This window comes from Lasiosphaeria miniovina (assembly GCF_030549165.1).
Source record: "Lasiosphaeria miniovina strain SMH2392-1A chromosome Unknown B0T26scaffold_7, whole genome shotgun sequence".
In the NCBI taxonomy this organism is placed as follows: Eukaryota; Fungi; Ascomycota; class Sordariomycetes; order Sordariales; family Lasiosphaeriaceae; genus Lasiosphaeria; species Lasiosphaeria miniovina.
Genome location: NW_026848226.1, coordinates 820,433 through 839,953, shown reverse-complemented (window position 1 = coordinate 839,953; position 19,521 = coordinate 820,433). Strand labels below are relative to the sequence as shown.

General features: G+C 55.9%; 6 protein-coding genes across 6 annotated transcripts; 4 read left to right on the top strand and 2 right to left on the bottom strand.

The window, feature by feature from the left end:
* Window positions 1-638: 638 nt before the first annotated feature.
* On the bottom strand, window positions 639-2,550 carry B0T26DRAFT_655778 (uncharacterized protein; the record flags this gene model as incomplete). The annotated part of the gene is made up of 4 exons (XM_060438654.1): window positions 639-1,412; window positions 1,472-1,534; window positions 1,597-1,630; window positions 1,709-2,550. 4 exons carry the CDS (start codon window positions 2,548-2,550, stop codon window positions 639-641), a joined length of 1,713 nt encoding a protein of 570 aa, XP_060291225.1.
* Window positions 2,551-3,516: 966 nt separating this feature from the next.
* On the top strand, window positions 3,517-5,151 carry B0T26DRAFT_679854 (uncharacterized protein; the record flags this gene model as incomplete). Its single annotated transcript, XM_060440404.1, has 4 exons — window positions 3,517-3,633; window positions 3,685-4,228; window positions 4,376-4,493; window positions 4,533-5,151. The coding sequence occupies 4 exons, from the start codon at window positions 3,517-3,519 to the stop codon at window positions 5,149-5,151; spliced, it is 1,398 nt and encodes a 465-aa protein (XP_060291224.1).
* A 979-nt stretch (window positions 5,152-6,130) lies between these two features.
* Window positions 6,131-7,791, bottom strand: B0T26DRAFT_725535 (uncharacterized protein). The gene is made up of 2 exons (XM_060442773.1): window positions 7,157-7,791; window positions 6,131-6,978 (listed from the first exon to the last, which is right to left on the bottom strand). Exons 1-2 carry the CDS (start codon window positions 7,584-7,586, stop codon window positions 6,443-6,445), a joined length of 966 nt encoding a protein of 321 aa, XP_060291223.1. The 5' UTR covers window positions 7,587-7,791; the 3' UTR covers window positions 6,131-6,442.
* Window positions 7,792-9,910: 2,119 nt separating this feature from the next.
* On the top strand, window positions 9,911-10,825 carry B0T26DRAFT_443675 (uncharacterized protein). Its single transcript, XM_060435060.1, has one exon. The coding sequence runs from the start codon at window positions 10,265-10,267 to the stop codon at window positions 10,781-10,783; it is 519 nt and encodes a 172-aa protein (XP_060291222.1). The 5' UTR covers window positions 9,911-10,264; the 3' UTR covers window positions 10,784-10,825.
* Window positions 10,826-11,622: 797 nt separating this feature from the next.
* Window positions 11,623-15,969, top strand: B0T26DRAFT_654883 (uncharacterized protein; the record flags this gene model as incomplete). The annotated part of the gene is made up of 9 exons (XM_060438586.1): window positions 11,623-12,462; window positions 12,515-13,006; window positions 13,062-13,421; window positions 13,576-13,691; window positions 14,547-14,791; window positions 14,849-15,079; window positions 15,148-15,221; window positions 15,282-15,451; window positions 15,510-15,969. The coding sequence occupies 9 exons, from the start codon at window positions 11,623-11,625 to the stop codon at window positions 15,967-15,969; spliced, it is 2,988 nt and encodes a 995-aa protein (XP_060291221.1).
* Window positions 15,970-16,665: 696 nt separating this feature from the next.
* B0T26DRAFT_443632 (uncharacterized protein) lies at window positions 16,666-19,175 on the top strand. The gene has a single exon (XM_060435059.1). The coding sequence runs from the start codon at window positions 16,952-16,954 to the stop codon at window positions 19,013-19,015; it is 2,064 nt and encodes a 687-aa protein (XP_060291220.1). The 5' UTR covers window positions 16,666-16,951; the 3' UTR covers window positions 19,016-19,175.
* The last annotated feature ends 346 nt before the right edge of the window (window positions 19,176-19,521 follow it).

Sequence of the window (19,521 nt, the reverse complement as noted above, 5' to 3'; positions counted from 1 at the left end):
CCGCATGTTGCACGCTGGCACTGCATCATTCCGCCACGATACCCGAACGAGCGTCGGCGGTCAGAGCCTGGTACACCTGGAGCCGGAAACCAGTGGATCTACGCAAGTGCGAGCGATGCAAATCTTACACAGGAGACATCAGTCGGGCGTGCTGAGACTTCCAAATGGCTGTGTTTGAAATGCAGACACCAGGCGATCCGCTGCCTCCGGTAGCAAATGAAACTTGATTTGTTGGGCAAGTCCATATGACGCATGACTCTTTGGGTTTGTGGAATACAGCGCGAAGGTTATACGATCAAACGAGCATGGAGGGGCGGCATATCGATTGCAGAAGTGGAGGTGGGTGATGATGTCGAACCTCCTTGGTAAGTAATTAGACGCAATTGCGATGTCCTGCCCACGATGAAAAATCCGAGAACATGGAGAGCAAGGCGAATATACGTGGTCTCTCGCGGGTAGGGCAATAATTACCAAGCGAGGACAGGAAGGAAGTCTCGCAAGAAAGCGATGTCAGAGCAACATCCGATAACACCTAGCACGATTATACGCAAGAAACATCGACGAGAGAGGGTAAAGTGGGGAGGCACCTGATAACATTACACTCGGCCAGGGTGCTTTATTGCTTGCCCGGCATGTTTTTACTTTGGCTTCGCCCAGAAATCGCGCCACATTTCCTTGAGCCCGTAGTGCGGTTCTTTGGATTCGCGAATCTCGACGGCCACGCCGTCGCCTCCGAGTCGGCCCAAGATGCTGTTCGTGCGGGTGCGCTTTCCAACTACGTCAACGGGCGACCTGGTGGGCCTAGTGGCACGGTCTTGGATGACGCTGGCTAGCTTGGGTGCCACATCAGCGTAGCAGTTGTTTAGCTCCCGCTGCAGTGAGAAGTAAGGCTTTTTGGCCAACTCTGGCGCCATCAGGTTGTAGGATCGTGTGATGGCGTTGAGATTGGTGATGGCAAGCCCCATGTACGAACGCTCGGCAGCTTCCCAGTCAGGGTCCCGATACGGTCTTGTTGAGACGAAAGCCGTTGCGGCGGCCGACGAGTTGGTAGCATCATCGGCTGGTGGTGTCTCACCGTTGCTTATCGAGACTGTGGTAGCCGAATCTAGACCCTCTTGCCGTATCCGAGCCATGACAATGTCGTCGGTAGTGTTTGTAGGTATCGAAGTTTGCTCGATATTGCGTCGTCTCGGGTTGTGGACTTCCTCGGCTTGTGCATATGCCCTTGCTCTGTCCGTCTGCTCCTGCAGGCTCCCACCTCGGCTAGCAATCATCCTCGCGGCGTGCCTCTCCCAGTCGTTCCGCAGTCTTGACCGAAAGACAGTGGCCGCCTTCAAAAGCTCTTGCTGCTTCTCGATCCAGGGCGGCACAATCTCTTGCCTCTTGATCATGTTGTTTAGGATGTATTCGGTCTGCGGAGAATGTTTTGTCAGGTCGGTCGACAGGAAAGGTGCATTTGAGGCGCACTCACAGTGTCGATGAAAGGGTTATTTGCGCGTGTATCGCGCTCCACGCTCTTGCCACGCGGTATGTCCTTCAATAAAATTAGCCACGGGGCAATATCGAGTGTTTGGCAGTATATATGGGGCGGCGGACCTTGAACTGTCCTCGAGTAATAGCATCCTCGATCCTGTGCCAGGGATCGCCAAAGTTAGGCCTTCAAACGCTTCTGTCTGGGAGACAAGTGCTGGATGCATCAACAACGCACCTCTCGTTGGCCAGGGCTGCCAGGCCCGTGATGGTGTTGGGCATGGCTCTCGCCCCTAGAGCGAAGCGCTCTCGGTACTCCTTCCTGAAAGCCTCCCTCTCTTTATTGCTTAGCCCTATGCCGTCCTTGCCGAGGCCCATGCCCGTATACGTCTGTGCCTTGTCCCTGGCGCTTGCTGCTCTCTGCCCCGGGCTAAGTCTCTGGGCGGGTCTAAGTCGCATGTCCACTGTCACTGGCGACGGGATCTTGGGCTTTCCCCGAAGCTTGGGTGCCAGAGGCTTGCGCGCATCGTCCAGCATCCGTAGCACGGCGTCCTCGGGCGTCTCCTCGCCGGTCCAGGGCTGCGCCGAGGCAAGGGCGCGCGTGCCATGCCCCGCGGCCTCGGGCACGTCCCCGGTTATTCCGGCCTCGGTGAAAGCTGCCAAATGCTCGGTGCGGAATTGGGCGTCGGCTAGTTTCTCCAGCAATTTTGCCTTCAGCTCGTGGCTAAAGCCGGCGTCTTCGACCGCACGTCTCCCCGCCCTGCCGCCGGTTAGGAGGGCTTCCTCGGTCGCTTCTTGTAGGCGTCGAGACATTGGGCCTTGCTCGGTGGGCGCAGGCGGCGCATTGGATAGAGAGGTGGAGCTTGTCGAGACAGCATCGTGTTGCTGAGCATCGTGGTTCTGGGGCGTCTCAGGATCGCGGGGCGGCGGCGATGCTTGGGCCGCGGTCGCGGGGCGCGATGAAAGCTGCCGAGATCGAGCCAAAACGTGCGCCGAAGTTGGCGGGAGGGTTCGTAGGCAACCAGATCGATGCAGCGAACGGGCGCATGCCCGGCAAACAAATGGTGCGGTCGATGCCATACTACTAGTATTACGCGATGCTGTTTTCTCGCTTGAAGTTTCCAACGTGGCGACAAAACTTGGAGAAGACTCAGGCATAGCTTCCTAGCTTGCTTGACAATGGTTGCGCCTTCCGGATTTAATCCATGACGACAGCGGAGATAAGAGTCTGAAATGCATCTCCCCCGTACAGTGTTAGCCCCTCGCGGCACATGGACGGATACTGTACCGCATGAGAGCCCCCTAAGCCCTAAAAAGCTCCAGTTCTCGTCCTTCCTCCACTTCATTCCGACAAACAAAGTCTCGGCCCCATTAAGTTCAACAAGGCCATTTTTTCGTGTAAACACTCATCGCCAGTAAACACTCATCGCCAAGCAACTCCGCTAACCCTCACGTGATCTCCAAGCCTGCAACCTACCACTTGAGATGCGAGGTTTTACAAGCGCTCTTCAGCTCGACGGGGACGTGCCTGTATGTATGTATGTATGTACATACGGATACATTGAAGGATAATAAACGCAAGCATGTCTAGCACCCCTGACTATGTTGCACTCAACTCAATCAACTGATAAGTCGGGTTGAGGGACTCCAAGTCGCGCCGACACCACCGGATCGCGGATACTGCATTTTTAAATCCGCAAGTGGATTGGCTTGGCCGAATGCACCCTAATTGGGCATAAGTTCCAAGGGCCAGACGTGTGAAGGGGAGCTGTGCTGGAAACGATTGGGCGGGGTCTTCCAATGTGCATATAATATGCAGCCACTGTTTTAACACGTCCAAGCTCAGCAAATTAGGGGCAAACAGCAGGGGGCCTCCTGTCTTTAATGGAGGTGTGCGAGTTAGGCCACAGCCTCACGCCGCTGGTATCCCAGACCTTAGAGAGACTCGGAGCCCAATGAACTCGGTGCCTTGCGTCATTGCGGTGGTTTTCCGGCAACTTTCTTCCCGCTGTCCTTGCTCTTTTCCAATATCAGCAACTAATTATCATGTCGAATTCGCTTTGGGCCATTGCCTTGGCCGTCGCTATCCTAGCATGGGGCAAAGCTCTCGATCAGTCTGACTCGACCCCAGTGACCACTGCGACTTTGCCCAAGGATGGCATGGTCGGCTAGGTCTCGCCCAACGCGCGCCGTTCGACCTAGGATATTATCTAGAGCTACTTGTCCATCTTCCTCGTCTGCTCGTGGAAGTGTGTTCACCTCAATGTCCCAACCCCCGCCGAGGCTCGTGGCGAATGGCATCATGTTCGGATATTCAAGAAGAGAGTGCCATTCTGTCCCAGGAGTTACCTCTTCGACAAATGGCGCCGCAAGCTCGTATGGATGCTCATCATATCCATTGCGCCCGAGGTCGGCGTGGCTCTGGCTATGAAACAGTGGCACAACGCACGAAGCACACTCGAGGAAACGACACGCAGAGATAAGGACAGCCGCTTGACCATGGCCCACGCATTCTTGACTAACATGGGAGGCGTCGTTATGCGCAATATCTTCATCTCGCATCCTGATGTCGGACATAAAGCACAGAGTGAGAAAGCGGAGCAGCCGGACGTTACGAACGAAAAACCAGAAGCCGACTTGACCATGGAGCCATCCATTACAGCTTTCAAATCTCCTACAGGATCTCAACATGGCCCGGAGGCCACTACCGACGAAGAAGACCTTTTGTCGCAGCCAATTGATTTTGTTTGTAAACTTGGTGAGTGAGACAAGTTCGGCCCCGAGACTGATTGTGACCAGCCTCGGGTTAAGTCAGAACACCTATTGAAATTGATGAAGCTAATCTTATGGCACGTCCGAATTGAAAGAGCACCTAAAGGGAGACGGCGACAGCACACGCCCACAGATCAGGACGGAAGCGACGTCATCGGAGGGCGCATCACCAACGAACTAACCGAAGAGGAGATCAAGTGCCAAAGCCGGTCAGATGCCTTAACCAAGGCATTCGCAGTCGTGCAGTCCACGTAGTTCGTCGTCCAGAGCATAGCGCGCGTCTATCGTAGATTAGCCATCACGCAGCTCGAGCTCGCAACTATGGCATTTGTATTTTGCGCCATGCTGATGTACGGCTTCTGGTGGCACAAGCCGTTCGGCACCGAGCATCGGCACACGGTTGTGCGCGTCCACCGAGGCCCGCCCGTGGCACTGTATTATGATGGTGCTTGCCCCCTCGATGAACGAGTCCCGGACATCGACCTCGATGATTTTCTTAACCTCGGGCTCTTGAACGACGCTATCCTCGAGGGCAAAGTTCTCAGTAAGAATTCGATGCCGACCGTGGGGCTCTATTTGAGTGGTACGGCGTTTGCCGCCATCCACCTCGCCGCGTGGAATTGGGAATTCCCCTCGCCCCTCGTTCAGTCCCTATGGAGGTGGTTTGCCGTCACCGCCCTCGTTGCCTCCTTCCTGCCCTTTCTACAATCTGTCCTCGTCAGGCTCGTCGATGTCGTAGGCGACGACGTAGCCCTATGGCTATTCTGGATCCACGCTGTTATCGTGGGCCTTTCCTACATCGTTGCGCGGCTGGCCATCTTAGTTGTCACGTTTTATTGCTTCACTGCTATGCCGTCAAGCGCCTATGAGAAGGTCGAGTGGACGGGGTTCATTCCCCATTTCTCTTGACCAATTTGTACTTTGCGATTATGCAAGGATCCCAATAACAACCTTGAGCGGCTTTTTGTTATTGATTTCTTTCACCCTGTTTGGGGGTTTGCGGTCTCTAGGATACCATTGATCTTGGTTAACATTTCATTGTCTATACCTATATAACCAGAGACCTGGGTTTGGTATCTGTAGCCGATTCCCGTTTAGGTTAAGAAGAATATATGGAATACCAATTAATTAAAGCAATTACCACGAATGGCCTGGACACGTCGTTGTGGGCTGTGTAAGCGGGGGGAGGGATGTCGATCAATGCTCCAAACAGTCGTCAATGTAGCCAAATTTAGTTCGTTGTCAGGTAGGTAACTGAGTCCACTCTTTTCACTGTAACTTTCAGTTCGCTCAACTCTCGGGCATAATAAAGACTCGAAAAGTCAGAAACTCAAAGACATAAACTACTCACATGTTACAGCATACTAAGAGACTATGCAACTGCAAAATGATAGTCAACCTAGAGTCAGCTTAGTCTACCTTGCACTTCATTAAACTAGCATAATTCACAAAGTCAGTTTGAAACAGATGCAATGAAGCTGCGCACTTGGGACAAGATCCCACTACTGTGGTAGACGCGCACGACCGCCAAATTTACCAAAACCACATCCATTGCCTCTACGGGTAAACCAACAAAGCTCATGGCTTCGAAGGATAAGCATCAGGTTCCAACTACCAGTCGTACCCAGCAGCCGACACGGATCAAAAATGGATCTCAACCCTCTCGACGCCTACGTCCTGAACAGCAATATTCACCGCACCCAGGAGCATCTAGCCAAGTGCAAGCCGGCGGCTACCATCCCGTCTGCATTGGTGACGAGTTTCAAGGCCCTTCCTTCCCCCCTTCCTCGCCCCTCCTCGCTCCCCACCCATCTGTAGGCGCTGATACGGCGGATTCGCCATCCCTGCATTAGATTTACCAAATGATCTTCTAATCCACGCCATTCGAGCCGGAAGAAGACGTCATGTTTGTGGGCTAGATGATCTACCTATTAGGCGACTTTCCTCTAGCCTGGCAGCCAGCATTTGAAGATATGAGAAAAGACAACACGTCAGCCCTGAGGTATAACAGTAAGCAATTCAAACTGCCATGCTGCGTCCGTAGATCATCTTTATTCATCAAGCCACTGACACTACTGCTCTCCGAATTACACGCGCTCCTTTATGCTATATGATAAATTAAGCCTCCGTCCAAATACTACGCATCCAGGATATATCACAGTTGTTTAGAGAAAAGGAACCCCCCACAGGTAAACCTAGTTTAAACACATGCCATCGCTGCGGTAGGCGTTGCAAACACTCCCACCTCTCGCTGCGCGGGCTGCTCAAACGTCTCGTGCCTGGCCGCCATCTGCAGCCCACCGCAAGCAGTGACACCCCCCTCGCAGCTCTTCTCAGCAGCGCCGTTTTCCGCCGGCAGGGGCTGGGGCTTGAGGATGAGGGCTGGGATCTCGAGGAAGGCGTCGTCGCCGTCAAGCTGGACGCGGAAGTTGCCGATCTGGCGGAAGCCGAGCTTGCGGTACAGTGGGGCGCCCATGGGGGAGGCGAAGACGGTGGTGGTGAGGCCGAGGTGGCGGGCGAGGTCGACGCCCCAGGCGGTGAGCGCGCGGCCGGCGCCGCGGCGCTGGTAGTCTGGGTGGCAGAGCAGGATCTTGAGGAACACGTGGCCGCGCGGGTAGCGGCCGTCGAAGAAGGCCACCTTGTTGGCCGCGCACGCCTCGCGGAACGCGTCCATGCGCCGCCTGTGCCCGAACGTGACGGGCATCGCCGGGTTGTTGGAGCTCCGAGAGAGCGGCTCTGCAGGTGCATTGTTAGTCTTCAGTTAGTTCGCCGGAATTAGGCTGAACAGGGGTGGCATGCGCGCAATGTTAGGCTTGGTGTGATGGGACGACAGGGTCGTGCGTGCGTGCGTGCGTGCGTGCACTGGGGGGGAAAGGTCCAAGAAGGTCGCGCACAACGGACCGAACGTACGTACCTCGGACGGCGGACGGCAGCAACATGCGGGAGCGATGCCTTGCAGGTACATCCCATGCGCTAAAAGCGACTAGGCGCCGCAGCTGCTGCTTGTCGGAGGGGTTGCAGTGGGGCGGCGCTGTCTCGCAGACCACGACGGCGCTCGTGGCTAGGTACTCGCGGCACTTTTGCCTGCACAGCTCGGCAAACTCGGCTGCGTACAGGTGCCGGTCCGGGAACCGGTACGGGTACACGGGGTCGAGCGGCGACGCCCCGACGAGCACCCACGTCATGGCCTCGAGGTCCGACGCCGTGGCGAGCCTGACCGACGTGGACATGGCCGAGGCTTTTTTAGGTGGGCGGGGAGGGGTTATGGGGGTTCTGTGGGTTGCTGCTGTGCCGGGTACCTGTACGACAAAATCGCTGCTAAAGAGTTCCAGAGTCTCAAACATGACAGGGTCTAGTAAAGAGACAGGAACAAAATGGCTACTATACCGCAGACTCCAAAAAGAGAAGAGGAGGGCTGGGAATCTGTCGAGCGAAATTTGCGAGCCGGCAAATTTCGTCGCCAGACCCTATCCACCTGGGACCTGGGGGAATGGCGGGACGGCTCTGCGGTGGCCCTTTTTGCCTTGGAAAGGCCATCCCAGATCTGTTTGGCACTGGCGAGCAGCGAAGTGGGGAGAAGTGGCAGTGGAGACCGCCTGTAATCCATGACGTACCGACGGGGACAACGATGTCATCGCGCGCGGCACCCACCTGTCAGCTGGGCCGTGCCCCAAAGCTTGGCGGCTCTTTTAGGGCTCACGTCCAACGCCGTGAGTGGCTAAAATGCCCATGAGCCCTGCCCGGGCATTGGCCCAGACCCCGAGAAGAACTTGGCGATCTGACCGGGGTCTGCCTTATGTCGTCATCTCATTTCCCCAGCAGCATTGACGCCTGCCTAAAATTGGTACTTTGGATTGAATTATTGAAATTCATTCAATATTGTCATCTCAGTCGTGATCCACAAGCCTCCTTCAAGATAAAAATCGAACAAGCTAACCGCTACAGGGAACTTCAACCAAATCACATCATTTCCTGCCAGTTAATTCCACACCCTCCTGAAGCCACACACACCTTGAAACAATAATAACGAAGTTGAAGCCCCCACGGTGTCATATTTTAGACTTGGAGGCTACGACGGGCAGAACTGTCAGACACTTGACTGTGCTTGTACTGCTTGATGGAGAAAGCTGAGGAATAGGGTTGATAAGCATAAGTCCCCATAGTCAAGAGCGAGAATGGTTCAAGAAGACACTCACGCATCCATATTTGCTGTCGCATAATTCCCTTGAATTTGTCGGCGACGACCGGTTCACCTCTGACCAGCTGAACTCTTATTGAATGTTAGAATATGTTTCTGAAAGTTGACAGAAGGGGCGAGCAGACACCTACCATTGTTCCTCAGCAATGATGTATATGAGCCTCTGGGTATCTCAGCCGTCACCCCCTCCATCATCTCCAAAATTGGAAGAGCGATTCGGTGGTGGCTGAATTGACAAGGCTGATAGCTTGGTGCATTCGACATTTTAAGCTGACGGTGGAAAGAAGAATAGAAAAAGGAGATGAAGCTTTGTAAGGGCGCAGGGTTATTTGTGGTCGATCGAAGCCAAGGTGAATATTTGGGCTGACTCTGTCAAGTCTGGTTAACCACTATCTTGAGGTTCCGGACTGTGGGTTTTATATCCAGGGCTCTGGCGATACCATGGTCTGGCTGTCAATGAAATCGTACGATATTGCAATGAGGTGGGCGTAGTTTCCGGATACGGTAATCACGAGCTCCCTCGAGGAGTTGACGACTAGCCCGTGAAACGGTTAAACTAGCGCTGATCCTTTTCGGTGAACACCGAGGCATAAAAGATCTCTGATCGACACCCAGAGCAGACTCTCATTCGCAGCTCCCATGACCGATGAGTCCCGAATTGAATGGGGGCCGGTAAGCGTCCAAGGCGGGGGATTGATGGCGGCATCCCGCTAGCATCCGCGTCCGCGTCCGCGTCCGCGTCCACGCTTAGAAGCCCTCCCCGTGGGCCCAAGACTGGAGGACGACGGCCATTATTGGCTGTTTTGAGCCTAATTGGCGAAGCTGAGGTCTATTCAGGGTCCAGCTGACACGGCTCCCGAATTCAGGGATTCAGGGCTGGTGGGTCAGCAAGTTCCCACAAGGCAAACTCAGTCCGGTGCGAACCACAATGGAGGATGCGGCCAGCATATCTAGCTGTCAAAGAGCAAATCTGCCTCCTCCGTAGCGGCAAAAAGGAGGAGGGAGGGGAGAGCTTGATATCAACACTGACGTAGTTTTACAACTGCGCTGCAGTCAGGGGCTCAGGAAGGATCAATACGATGAAGCCCTCACCGGTTAGGGCCAAGGCCAAAGTGTGGGGGTGAGAGGCTATGTTGTTCAGACCCTGCATTTGGCCTGCGGCTAGGCTCTTGATTGGGCCAAACCAATCCGATCTAGAATCCCAACCGTAAGCATCCGCACGTCATAATGCGACTCGGCAGTGTCCCGTGGCCTTGGATCAACAGAGAAGAAAGGCAAAGTCGTACGATGGGGGAACGGTCCCTCGATAGCTAGAGATTTGCTATCCGGAAGCGGCGCGCCTATATTGCATTCTGGGCCACAGTGCCACAGCAGTTGCTTCAATTGCCTGTGGCAATAAAGGTGAGGCAAAGGGGCCGACTCGCTGCTGATGTGTTCCCTCGTTGGATTCCTTTCTCCAACCTTTTTGATCCGAATTCCGATGAATGCAGGGTCCCGTCGACGATCGGGAGCCTAACACACGTGTGCGTGTCAATTGACGGCGACGCACCCCACGGATTCCGAGGCGCTGGGTCCTGGGACTTCTGGCCCAAGTTGTCAGGCAGCAACTCTCGCGATGTTCGACTGCCGTTAATTATGGCTAACGTAGAGTGTGCGACCGGATTTGAGTCTGAGATATTTTGATCCGGTCTACGACAACTTGCATGTGGGTACAAGATTTCTTCAGTCAACTGCCCCCGATTACCGTTCAACCATTCCTTGTGTTGCGCTTGTTCGGGAGGCAATCCTTTATTGCGGTGAAGCAAAGTTCCCAAGATAGAAGGCATGCCTGCCCATGATAGCATTGGCACTTTCCTCCACAAATCTCCGGACGCCCTTGCCAAATGGAGTTGCCGTGCAAAGGCAGTTGCGACTGAGCAAAGGTTGAACTTTCAACCTCCATTTTGCCCAACAAAAGATTCCCACTCAACTACTCAAGACAAATTGGAATCCCTCACTCCCTTCGTCAGCCGCTGGACTCAAGACGGACGCCGTTGTCGCTATCACCTTGAAGTCGAGAATCTTGGTGGTGTTCAAATTCTCCCATTTCTGATCGAGTCATCTCCGACCGTCGGATTTCAAATTGAGGCGAGGACGGCGATCGAGGACGGCGATCGCTCGGACCGTCAAGCGACGGCAAAAGATACCGAGAAGACCGCTCAGTGTGCCAGTTGGTTACCCGAACTAACAGGTGGAACCACGCAAACAAGAATGGTCCGGGAAAAGAAGACAGTTGATCGGGCAAACCGAGGGGAAGCTGGACGTGTTCGTGGAACGTGGCTTCTGGGCTCGTCGGCTAGGTAATAGCGCTGTTTTGTTCGCCGCTCTACCCCAAAATGATGCTTGTAACCGTTGTGGATGGAATGCATGATGCGGGGGCAGAAGCGATCTAATTGTCCCTATCCGTCCATCCTGACTTGGCGAGCTGAGGAAACCTGCTAACAGCAATGCAGGGCCATCTGGCATTGGTTGATGACCCGACCGCTGAGCGGGAGCGCTGCAAGACCGAAATTTGCCACCGTCGGGGCTTGGATCAACAGGCATTAGCCACTAGATTCGTCCCTGCAATACCTCAACATCCGGCAACCCGTCCGACATGCAAGAACTGAAACCCCGATGCCTTCCTGCCCAACCACAATACGAAACACGGCCTCCAATCCGGTCGTCGATTGCACTCGGTTGACAGGGTATCGGATGAATCTGAACTTGACCAACCTAGGCGGCACTGGTGAACCGTGTTCCCCGACCACAAGAAAAGTCGATGAGCAGGAATAGGTGCTATTGACCCTCTAAAGCACCATTGCGTCGCAGCGGTTTAGGCGGCTTTGGGCCGTGGAGCGCAATTGGTTGGGCGCTAATTCGGGCGCCTGCACGCTGCAGCTTCGTCCAGGGATGGCTGTTTTCTGTTCCGGTTACCTGCGCCAACATCACTGGCTGTTTTTTTGATCGGTTTCGCTGTGCCACGGACAATGGAGGCCTCTAATTGGCCCACCATGGCCGCATTCCCCCGCGACTCTTCTGGTCACGTCGCATGCCAGACACGAAGGGTCCTCTCATCGTCTAGAGCCGCATTTAGATATCAGGTCGAACGCCGTCACGCCGACAACCCATTCATCCTTCTCGACCCAGCCAGCATCCGCGCAATGTCAGACGCCGCCATGGAATTCTCAGGGAAGGATTTGGAAGACATCCAAAGAGTCGCTGGTCTTCTGAACCTCACTGTCGACGAGCTGATCCAGCAGCGCCGACGAGCTGGCGAACCGAGCAAGAAGCGTGATATCCCTGACAACGCACGCATCCATCACACCGCCGTCTCCGATACCTACAGTCTCTCTCAATTACCGGGAGACGGACTTCGACAAGATAGGCCCGATGCCGGGCCCCAACCTGAAGTCTCGCATGACGCTGACCCCATGGACCTCGACCTCTTTGAACCAGAACCCAGCCACTCAAGCAGCGAACCAGCCGAAGCAGAAGCAGCAGCATTGCCCTCTTCAAGCACCGAAGTCATTCTCCTGAACCCTCTCTGGTACGACTGCAATGCGTCGGTGTGGGGGTACGCCGAGGCCGCCGGCGAGGATTTCCCCGTGGACGACATAAGTCAGCTTGAAGATGACGGTGATGAGTCGTATGTTCCCGTAACCACTGCGCACACCGGATCAGACGATGGCAGCCACATCACCGCTCGTGGGAAAGGGAAGGAGAGAGAGTCCGACGAACTTGGCACAGATTGGGCACTTGTCTCTACACCCAAATCGCTATCCTCGTTTCAAACACCAATCTCAGCCACCACAGGTTCAATCGACAAACGATATCACCCGATTGCCCCGAGGACGAGCAGACACAATTCGCAGTCCACCGAGGAATCGTCTCTCCGCAAGGTCAGGAAGAAGAGGGGTCGTTATATTGAGGCCAAGAAGATGGATACCAACTTGACTCGATCTGTCCATGCTTGCGTCAGGTGCAGGATGCAGCGGAACAGAGTAGGTGATATTTCGTCTCATACCCCTTGCCACATAGCTAAGCATTCTCCAGTGTGTCCCTGACCCAACAAATCCACGAGGACCCTGCATAACATGCCAGCGCAAGATGGTCCGAATGAGTCGCTTGCCCTGTCTCCGCTACATGGTGACCGACAGCACGTTGTTCCGGACAGACCTAAACTACATGGACTTTTATAAGTCACATCCCATGCTCGGACCGAATTATGGCGACTTCCATCTCGAGCGCCAATGGACTGGCACCCAGCCAAAGTTCTTACGTCTGGGGCAGGTCGGCGCCATGAATTTCCAAGTAGAACTGAAGGAGTTTCTCCCCCCTCTAAACACGACAGACGTAGATCTCAAGGGGCGACCAATGTACGCCGTTCCCTGGGCAATTGCCGACCCGGATGCGGTAGTCACCGCGATGACCGAGTACATTGACCGTGGCACCACCAAATACATGTATACGTACTTGGATGATACGGACGGACTTGTTTGGGATGTCTTTGAAGCGGCCTACAGATACTCTGTTTTCCCTACCCCTGTAGGTTCAAACACCACCGCCACCCCAGGCTGACAACTGACATTACAGTGCGCAGAATAGGATGCTCCAGAAAACCCTCAGGCTGTGGGTGGCGTGCCGTTTTCTTGAATCCAAGTGGCGGTGCTGGGCCGACAACGGCTGGGTGGATGACAGCATCTTGGCAGCCAACCCCAAGGATCCGTTCCACGATTCCGAATCCCTCCCACCCTACCTTGACTACCAGCTAGCTTCTATCATCATTCATCGCATCCTGTCTCCTCTCCGCAAAGAGGTACTTCGAGAGCTTCAAGCCACCTTCAACGCCCACAGCCCAGAAAATTGGTTTGTCACGTTCTTGACATCATTTATTTTGCTCAAGAATTACGAAACTCAAATGCTCTTCCAGAAAGAGTTTGCCGAAAGGCGGCAATCAGATGTATGTTTCCCTTTTGGAATTGGACGGTCGGCCTCGTAACCCATTCTGACTGGCTGATCAGGTCCAATACTTGGATATGTCGCTTGTGCGAGCCACCAATTCGGGGGCCAAGACCATTCTTGCGCACTTCCACTATTGCTACAAGGGGCAGAAGCTTTTCTCGAAGGGTTTTGATTGGGGTGCCCTGAAGGTGCGGAAAATGGCTCGGCTGGACGACGAGCAGATGAATTTCATGGCGCATTGTCGCGATAACGTGATAAAGAAGGGTAAGTACTGTTGTGTATTCGCCATCTTGACCGGGCTGGACGCTGACTTTGCCCGACCACAACAGCCCCAATGTTCCAACAGGTCAACCACACCCACGCGTACCACCATCCGTACTGGTACACTAGCCAACTTTTTGATCCCGACTGGACACCTCGAGAGACGCTCGAGCACGCCCCTGCGCGGATTTTGACAGCTTGACACTTGACACGTGTCTAGAATGGAGTTTGCTCGGAGCATTTCTCGAAGCGCTCTGGAGGCGCTCTGGAGGCGCACTTTTTTCGTACGGGATGCCAGCTGAACACACGACCCCTCATATGGCGCCTGCGGTCAGAGTCTGGCCTGGGCAAATTACCACACGAAATCCAAGACCCACCAATGAGGGCGGGTGCTCTTATCACATTGCATGTGCTCACACCACAATGGGGGGCTGGCTAAATTCGGCAAGGCCTATTGGTAGCTTGGGCCGTCTTGCAGCAGACCCCTCCTGTCGTTCAACCCGACGCGGAGGACCCTTTGCGCCACCAAACCAATATTGGAACAAATTCGGCACCAAGAGCCTCATCCGGGATTCATTGTTTGGGAAAATTGGTTGTTATTTGCCCGTAGATGTGGTGGCACTTTGGCGATGGCAGGGATCTAGGTGGTAACACTTACGACCGGGACTCTTATCGCCCTGCCTTAGTCCCAACTCGGGACCTAGTCTATAGACTATCTGCGGCCTATATAATCCCCGACGTCTTCCAGAACGTTGATATTTGACTCAGCGAACATTTTTCTGCCTTTCTACACCTCCAACTCCAACGCCAGCCGCTGCCGTGTCCACGTTACCAGGACGCTCACATCCTTTTTCTTGCGCAGCCAGCATCCTTTGTCCGACATGGGCGTGGAAACAGTTCTGCCCAAGGGTGCGGGGAATGCCTGGGGAGCTCCCCAGCTGAAGACGAGCACACTATCACGTGTCCCCAATCCCCAAGAATGGCCGGAGCCGATGCGAGGAGATCTCGCCTGGGGACCGACAAGTTTTGCCTCTGAACACGACTACGCTCTGACCTTGAATGATGACGATGTATCCGAGGTTCGAGCAGCATTGCAACATTTCAACGGTATGTTTTTATTCCGCCGAGACGGCTCAAGTACTTCCTGCTGACACGCTTCTGAAGACCTCGGGCTGTACGGGAATGAGGTCTCTCCGAGCACTTTTCCACTCCCGACACTCGGTCCTCGGCTCCTGAAAGCTGCAATCGATGTTCATCGTGGCAAGGGGTTTGCCGTGGTACGGGGCATCGACCCCAATGCTTTCTCCCCCGAGGACAACACTCTCATATTCCTGGGCATCTCCAGCTACATTGGCGCCCAGCGTGGGCGACAAGATGAAGACGGCAACATGCTGAGTGAGTGGTGCCACCCTAATACAGCTCCCTGCATAACCAAGGTATTTTACTAACTATTGGGCACTCAGTGCACATTCGTGACGCAAAACTCTCAAAGGCCCCGCAGAGCGACAGACCAACCAGATATTCGGCCCGGGCATCAGTGCGTTTGTCCTCTAATCCCAGTTGCCTGTCATACTCTGTCTAACTAGTCACTCGGCAGACATTTCACACTGATACCTTCTGCGATATCTTGGCTCTGCAGACGCGCGTCCGTGCTGCTGAAGGCGGACGAAATATCTTGTCGTCATCGTGGACCATTTTCAACAACCTCATGGCATCGCGACCAGACGTGGTTCAGTTGCTCGCCCAGCCTATCTGGCCCTTTGACAGGTATGGCTCAGTGACGACATGTCGATGCCATTGCATTTTGCTGACGGTTTTTACTCAGCCGTGGCGCGTTTTTCGAGTGCAGCACGCGGCCATTGCTGTTTTACCATGGCGGGCGCATTATCATGAACTTTGCCCGCGAACCACTATTGGGACTGGCTGGCGTCCGCCGCTCAGTTGGTCTGGCTGTTCTCTCGCAGGCCCAGCGAGAGGCCCTTGATGTCGTCGAAAATATGGCCAGCCAGAGCCAGATCATGCTCGACGCGGAGCCGGGCGACTTGCTGTTTATCAACAACCACGGAGTCCTCCACTCGAGAGAGGCCTTTACCGACGCCCCAGAGGCCCCTTCTCGCTACTTGGTTCGTATGTGGCTGAGGAACCCGACCCTCGCTTGGAAATTGCCCCGCGCACTCCAGGGTGGCAGCTCGAGAATCTACGGCGACAACGAGCTGGGAGAACAATGGAACATTGTGGACGTGCCGAAAGTCCAGTTTCGCCTGAGCGAGAGGCTTACTTCCTAGGCCTAGGTCCAGTCTAACAACTTTCACGAAGTCGGATAATAGTCTGTGTTTTTTAATGCTCGCAGAAATAGCGTCATTGTAATATTTTGGGCTTGGTGGGGGACCAGCAACCGCGGGAAACATTACCCGAACTTTGGACACGGCTTGGAGCACAGATTTCCTGCATTGCGTTCATAACATATGTACATACCTACCTAATCAGCGAGTTAATGCTGCTATTTTTTGTGTGCCTAACTGTTTGCCTGTTTGGCTGCTTGCTTTTTTGATTGCTTCCTTCCCCGCCTGTTTGTCTGTCACGACCGCCTGATATCAGCAAAGAACGACCAGAACAGGCGCCATCTCGGCGTGTTCTCACGATGAGGCCATGATGGCAGAGTGACGGGACAGGTCGCATTGGGAAGTGGCGCAAGACCCTGACTTGGAATGGCGAGCGATTGCAACCTCCACAATTCGGCAGTCTCGCATGCAAGCGCGGGTTTGGGCCATTCAGGGTCGGCCTAGTCCCCTATTGCATTCGCGAGTGGGTTCCCGTAGGGCTAACGGTGGGGAGGGTGGCCCAGTCTCGGCTCCAATTCGGTGGCATGTCCGGGGCCAATGCACGTAGCCTGCTTCTTGCGGTTCACGCTGCAGCATCGCTTCCACCCAATGGCAGCAGACACGCTCGTCGGGTGAGGAGTTGTCGTCCGGTTGGGTCTTGGGGGTCGTGTCATCTTGGCTTGGCCTTGGGCCGTGTCGTCTTGGCTTGGCCCCAAACAACCGGCTATCTCGGCATTCTGCGTTCCGAGGGCTTGACATCTCCGGTCCCGGGTCCCAACTTGCGTCTGAGCTTGGAGCTGTTTGTCTCGGCTCAGTCGTCCTGTGGACCGCGCGCTAACCCCGAGGCGTGGCGCTATTTAACAGACTAGTGACAATATTGGGCCGCCGGCGTTAGGCTGCATCATCGTGATATGCTGGCACTAATTGATCAGCCCTCGAGCCGCCGATGGACCTGACAAGCACCGTCTTTGTAGATATCTTGAGCCCCCTCGCCGCCTTCAGCGCCACACGGCCTCGGAATCCCGAGTCGGAAGCGCCAGCCGAGCCACATGGACATGGCCCAGGCTGCCAGTCCCGTCATGCTGGTGACCCTGGCCCCGGTCCTTCCTGGGCGACGTCATTCGTCAACCCGCGGAACCGGATCGACAGCTTGACGCAGCCCCTGAGCCGCCCCAAATGGAGGCTCGACGGCGCCGACGTCGACGGCCGTCGCTTTTTTGCCGTACCCACGTTTGCCATTGACGCCCCGCCGCTGCGCATCGACGTCTACGTGCCCCCGTTCGAGGACTACCCGCCCGGGCTGCGCGATATATTGAAGCCCGAGGCAGCAATCTATGCACGGCGCAAGAATAAGCGGGATGGGGTGATGGGCCTGCCCATCGCCCAGCACCTGCTCCGCGCGCTGGAGGCGTGGTCGTCGTCGACGCCCGCCGCCGCCGGAGACTTTGAGGCGCAGTACTGGAGCGCGCCGTTCGGGTCGCAGATTGTTGTGGCGAGCATGGCCGCGCAGCTGCGCGACGTCAACATGCTCCTCTGCCCGGACTACGGCGTCGAGCAGGCCATGCTCAGTGTCGACGCCCTGCAGGCCATGTGGCAGCTGCCTTCCGGCGCGTGGCCGCCTGTCGTCGACTGGGCGCAGCTAAGGTTCCGCCGCCAGCTGCACGAGGCCATCACGCTGGTCAGGGTCGCACAGCAGCCGTGGCGTCGCGATGGCGCCGATAGCGGCGATTTTGAGCGGGACGATGCGCCTGACATGGTGTTCAAGTCGCTGACCCGCGACCAGCGCTACATGTACAACGAGCTCAGGATGCTGCTCACGCTGCGACCGCATGCCCACGTAATTCCACGCCCGGCCTACGTCGTCACCAAGAAGGGACGCTTTGGCGGCCGCCGCGGCGTCTGCGGCTTCGTCCTCCAGTACTACCCGCTCGCCTCGCTCAAGGAGCGCCTGCTCCGGCACGCCGACGAGGAGGAGCACCTCCCAGACGTCACTGCTGCAGCTGCGGCTGCAAGCGCAGGCGAGAATGGGCGCAACATGATCCCCCTCGCGCAGCGCTTCCGCTGGGCGCGCCAAGTCGCCGAAGCGCTGGTCCACATCAACGCACACTCGGCCGGTTTCTACCCGGACCTGAAGCCGGACAACGTGGTGCTAGTGCAGCCCTCCCAAAGCGGCGAGGAGCCGATGACAACGATGACGGACGCGGTGCTGCTGGACCTCGAGCAGCGCGGCGGGTGGTTCTCGTGGAGCCCGCCCGAGGTCGCCTACGTCGAGTACCTCGAGCTGCTTGCCGCAATGCCCGAGGCTGCTGACGAAGCCGAGCTCGCAGACACCCTCACCACCCAGCTCGGCGAGTACATGCCCGGCTGGGCGCCCGGCCGGCAGCACGACCGTTACCGCAATACCGCCGGTGGCTTCAGCGCACCGTGGCTGGCACTGCTGCGCGACAGTAGCACTGACAACACCAACAAAAGCAGTAGCAGCATGCTGGCCAAGGCGCAGGTGTTCATGCTCGGCAAGCTGCTGTGGTGCATCTTCGAAGTCCGCCCACGCGTGCGCTGCGGCATTGACCACGAGCTGCTGCAGGACAACGATCCCCCCCCACTGGAATCAGGAGCGGCGTTCCCTGCTTTCACTCGCGCCACGCCCGTTGATATCCGGGCGCTCATCCACGCCTGCACGCTGGGGGCACCCGAGTGGGAGCCCGGCGCGGCAGCGAGGCGGCTGGCTGGTGTTGTTTTGCGCGGCGGGAGATTGGTTCCCGCTGCTGCTGCTCATCGTTCCCTACGTGATGTTACGGACGGGGATACCCGGTTGGCGGTGGCCACGTGGTGGGCCGCTGAGGTTCGCCGCGCCAGGGAGTTCATGGCTGAGCTGCTCGCTGCTCGGCGGGCGCATGGAAAGGGGCAGCGGCAAGACGACGAGAGCGGGCTGCTGGCGTTGGTGCGCCGGCGGCCGGCGCTCGAGGACGTGCTGGCTGAGCTGGAGCGGGTTGAGAGGGAGCTGACTTGATCCACGTTGCTAGATCAAGAGTAAGCCTGGGCGATGGGAATAAGAAGGTTTTCGGTCGTTGATTTGGTTGGTAGGCCCCTAACTTCTAAGCAACCCAGTTCAGGCACGAATATAGGCAGACGCTTACTTTGCCTGGCTTTGCTGTGCCGCCTTAATCCCTAGTTTCTTACATGCAGATATGCATGTGCCTTGTAATGGTGATCCCTCCACTTGGGCTGCGTCGCCTGTTCTTCGCCCCCCGGCATCCCAGCATCCCGGCCCGTCCCTGACATGCACCGCCCGTCTTGGAAGAGCTTGTTTTTAGTTCCCTTCACGGGGTAGATGTGCAGCCATGCAGATTCCGTACAAGGAACCAACCGGGTGGAACGAACGCCCCGCGTCGAGTGGCGAGGCAGTCTGCAGCTGAGCAGTCTTGCGGGGTTTTGCCAGCGTGATTATTAACTTTGGCGATACGGAGCCTGCATGCTACCCTGTCATGTCGGCCACAGTTAGGTACCGATGTCACC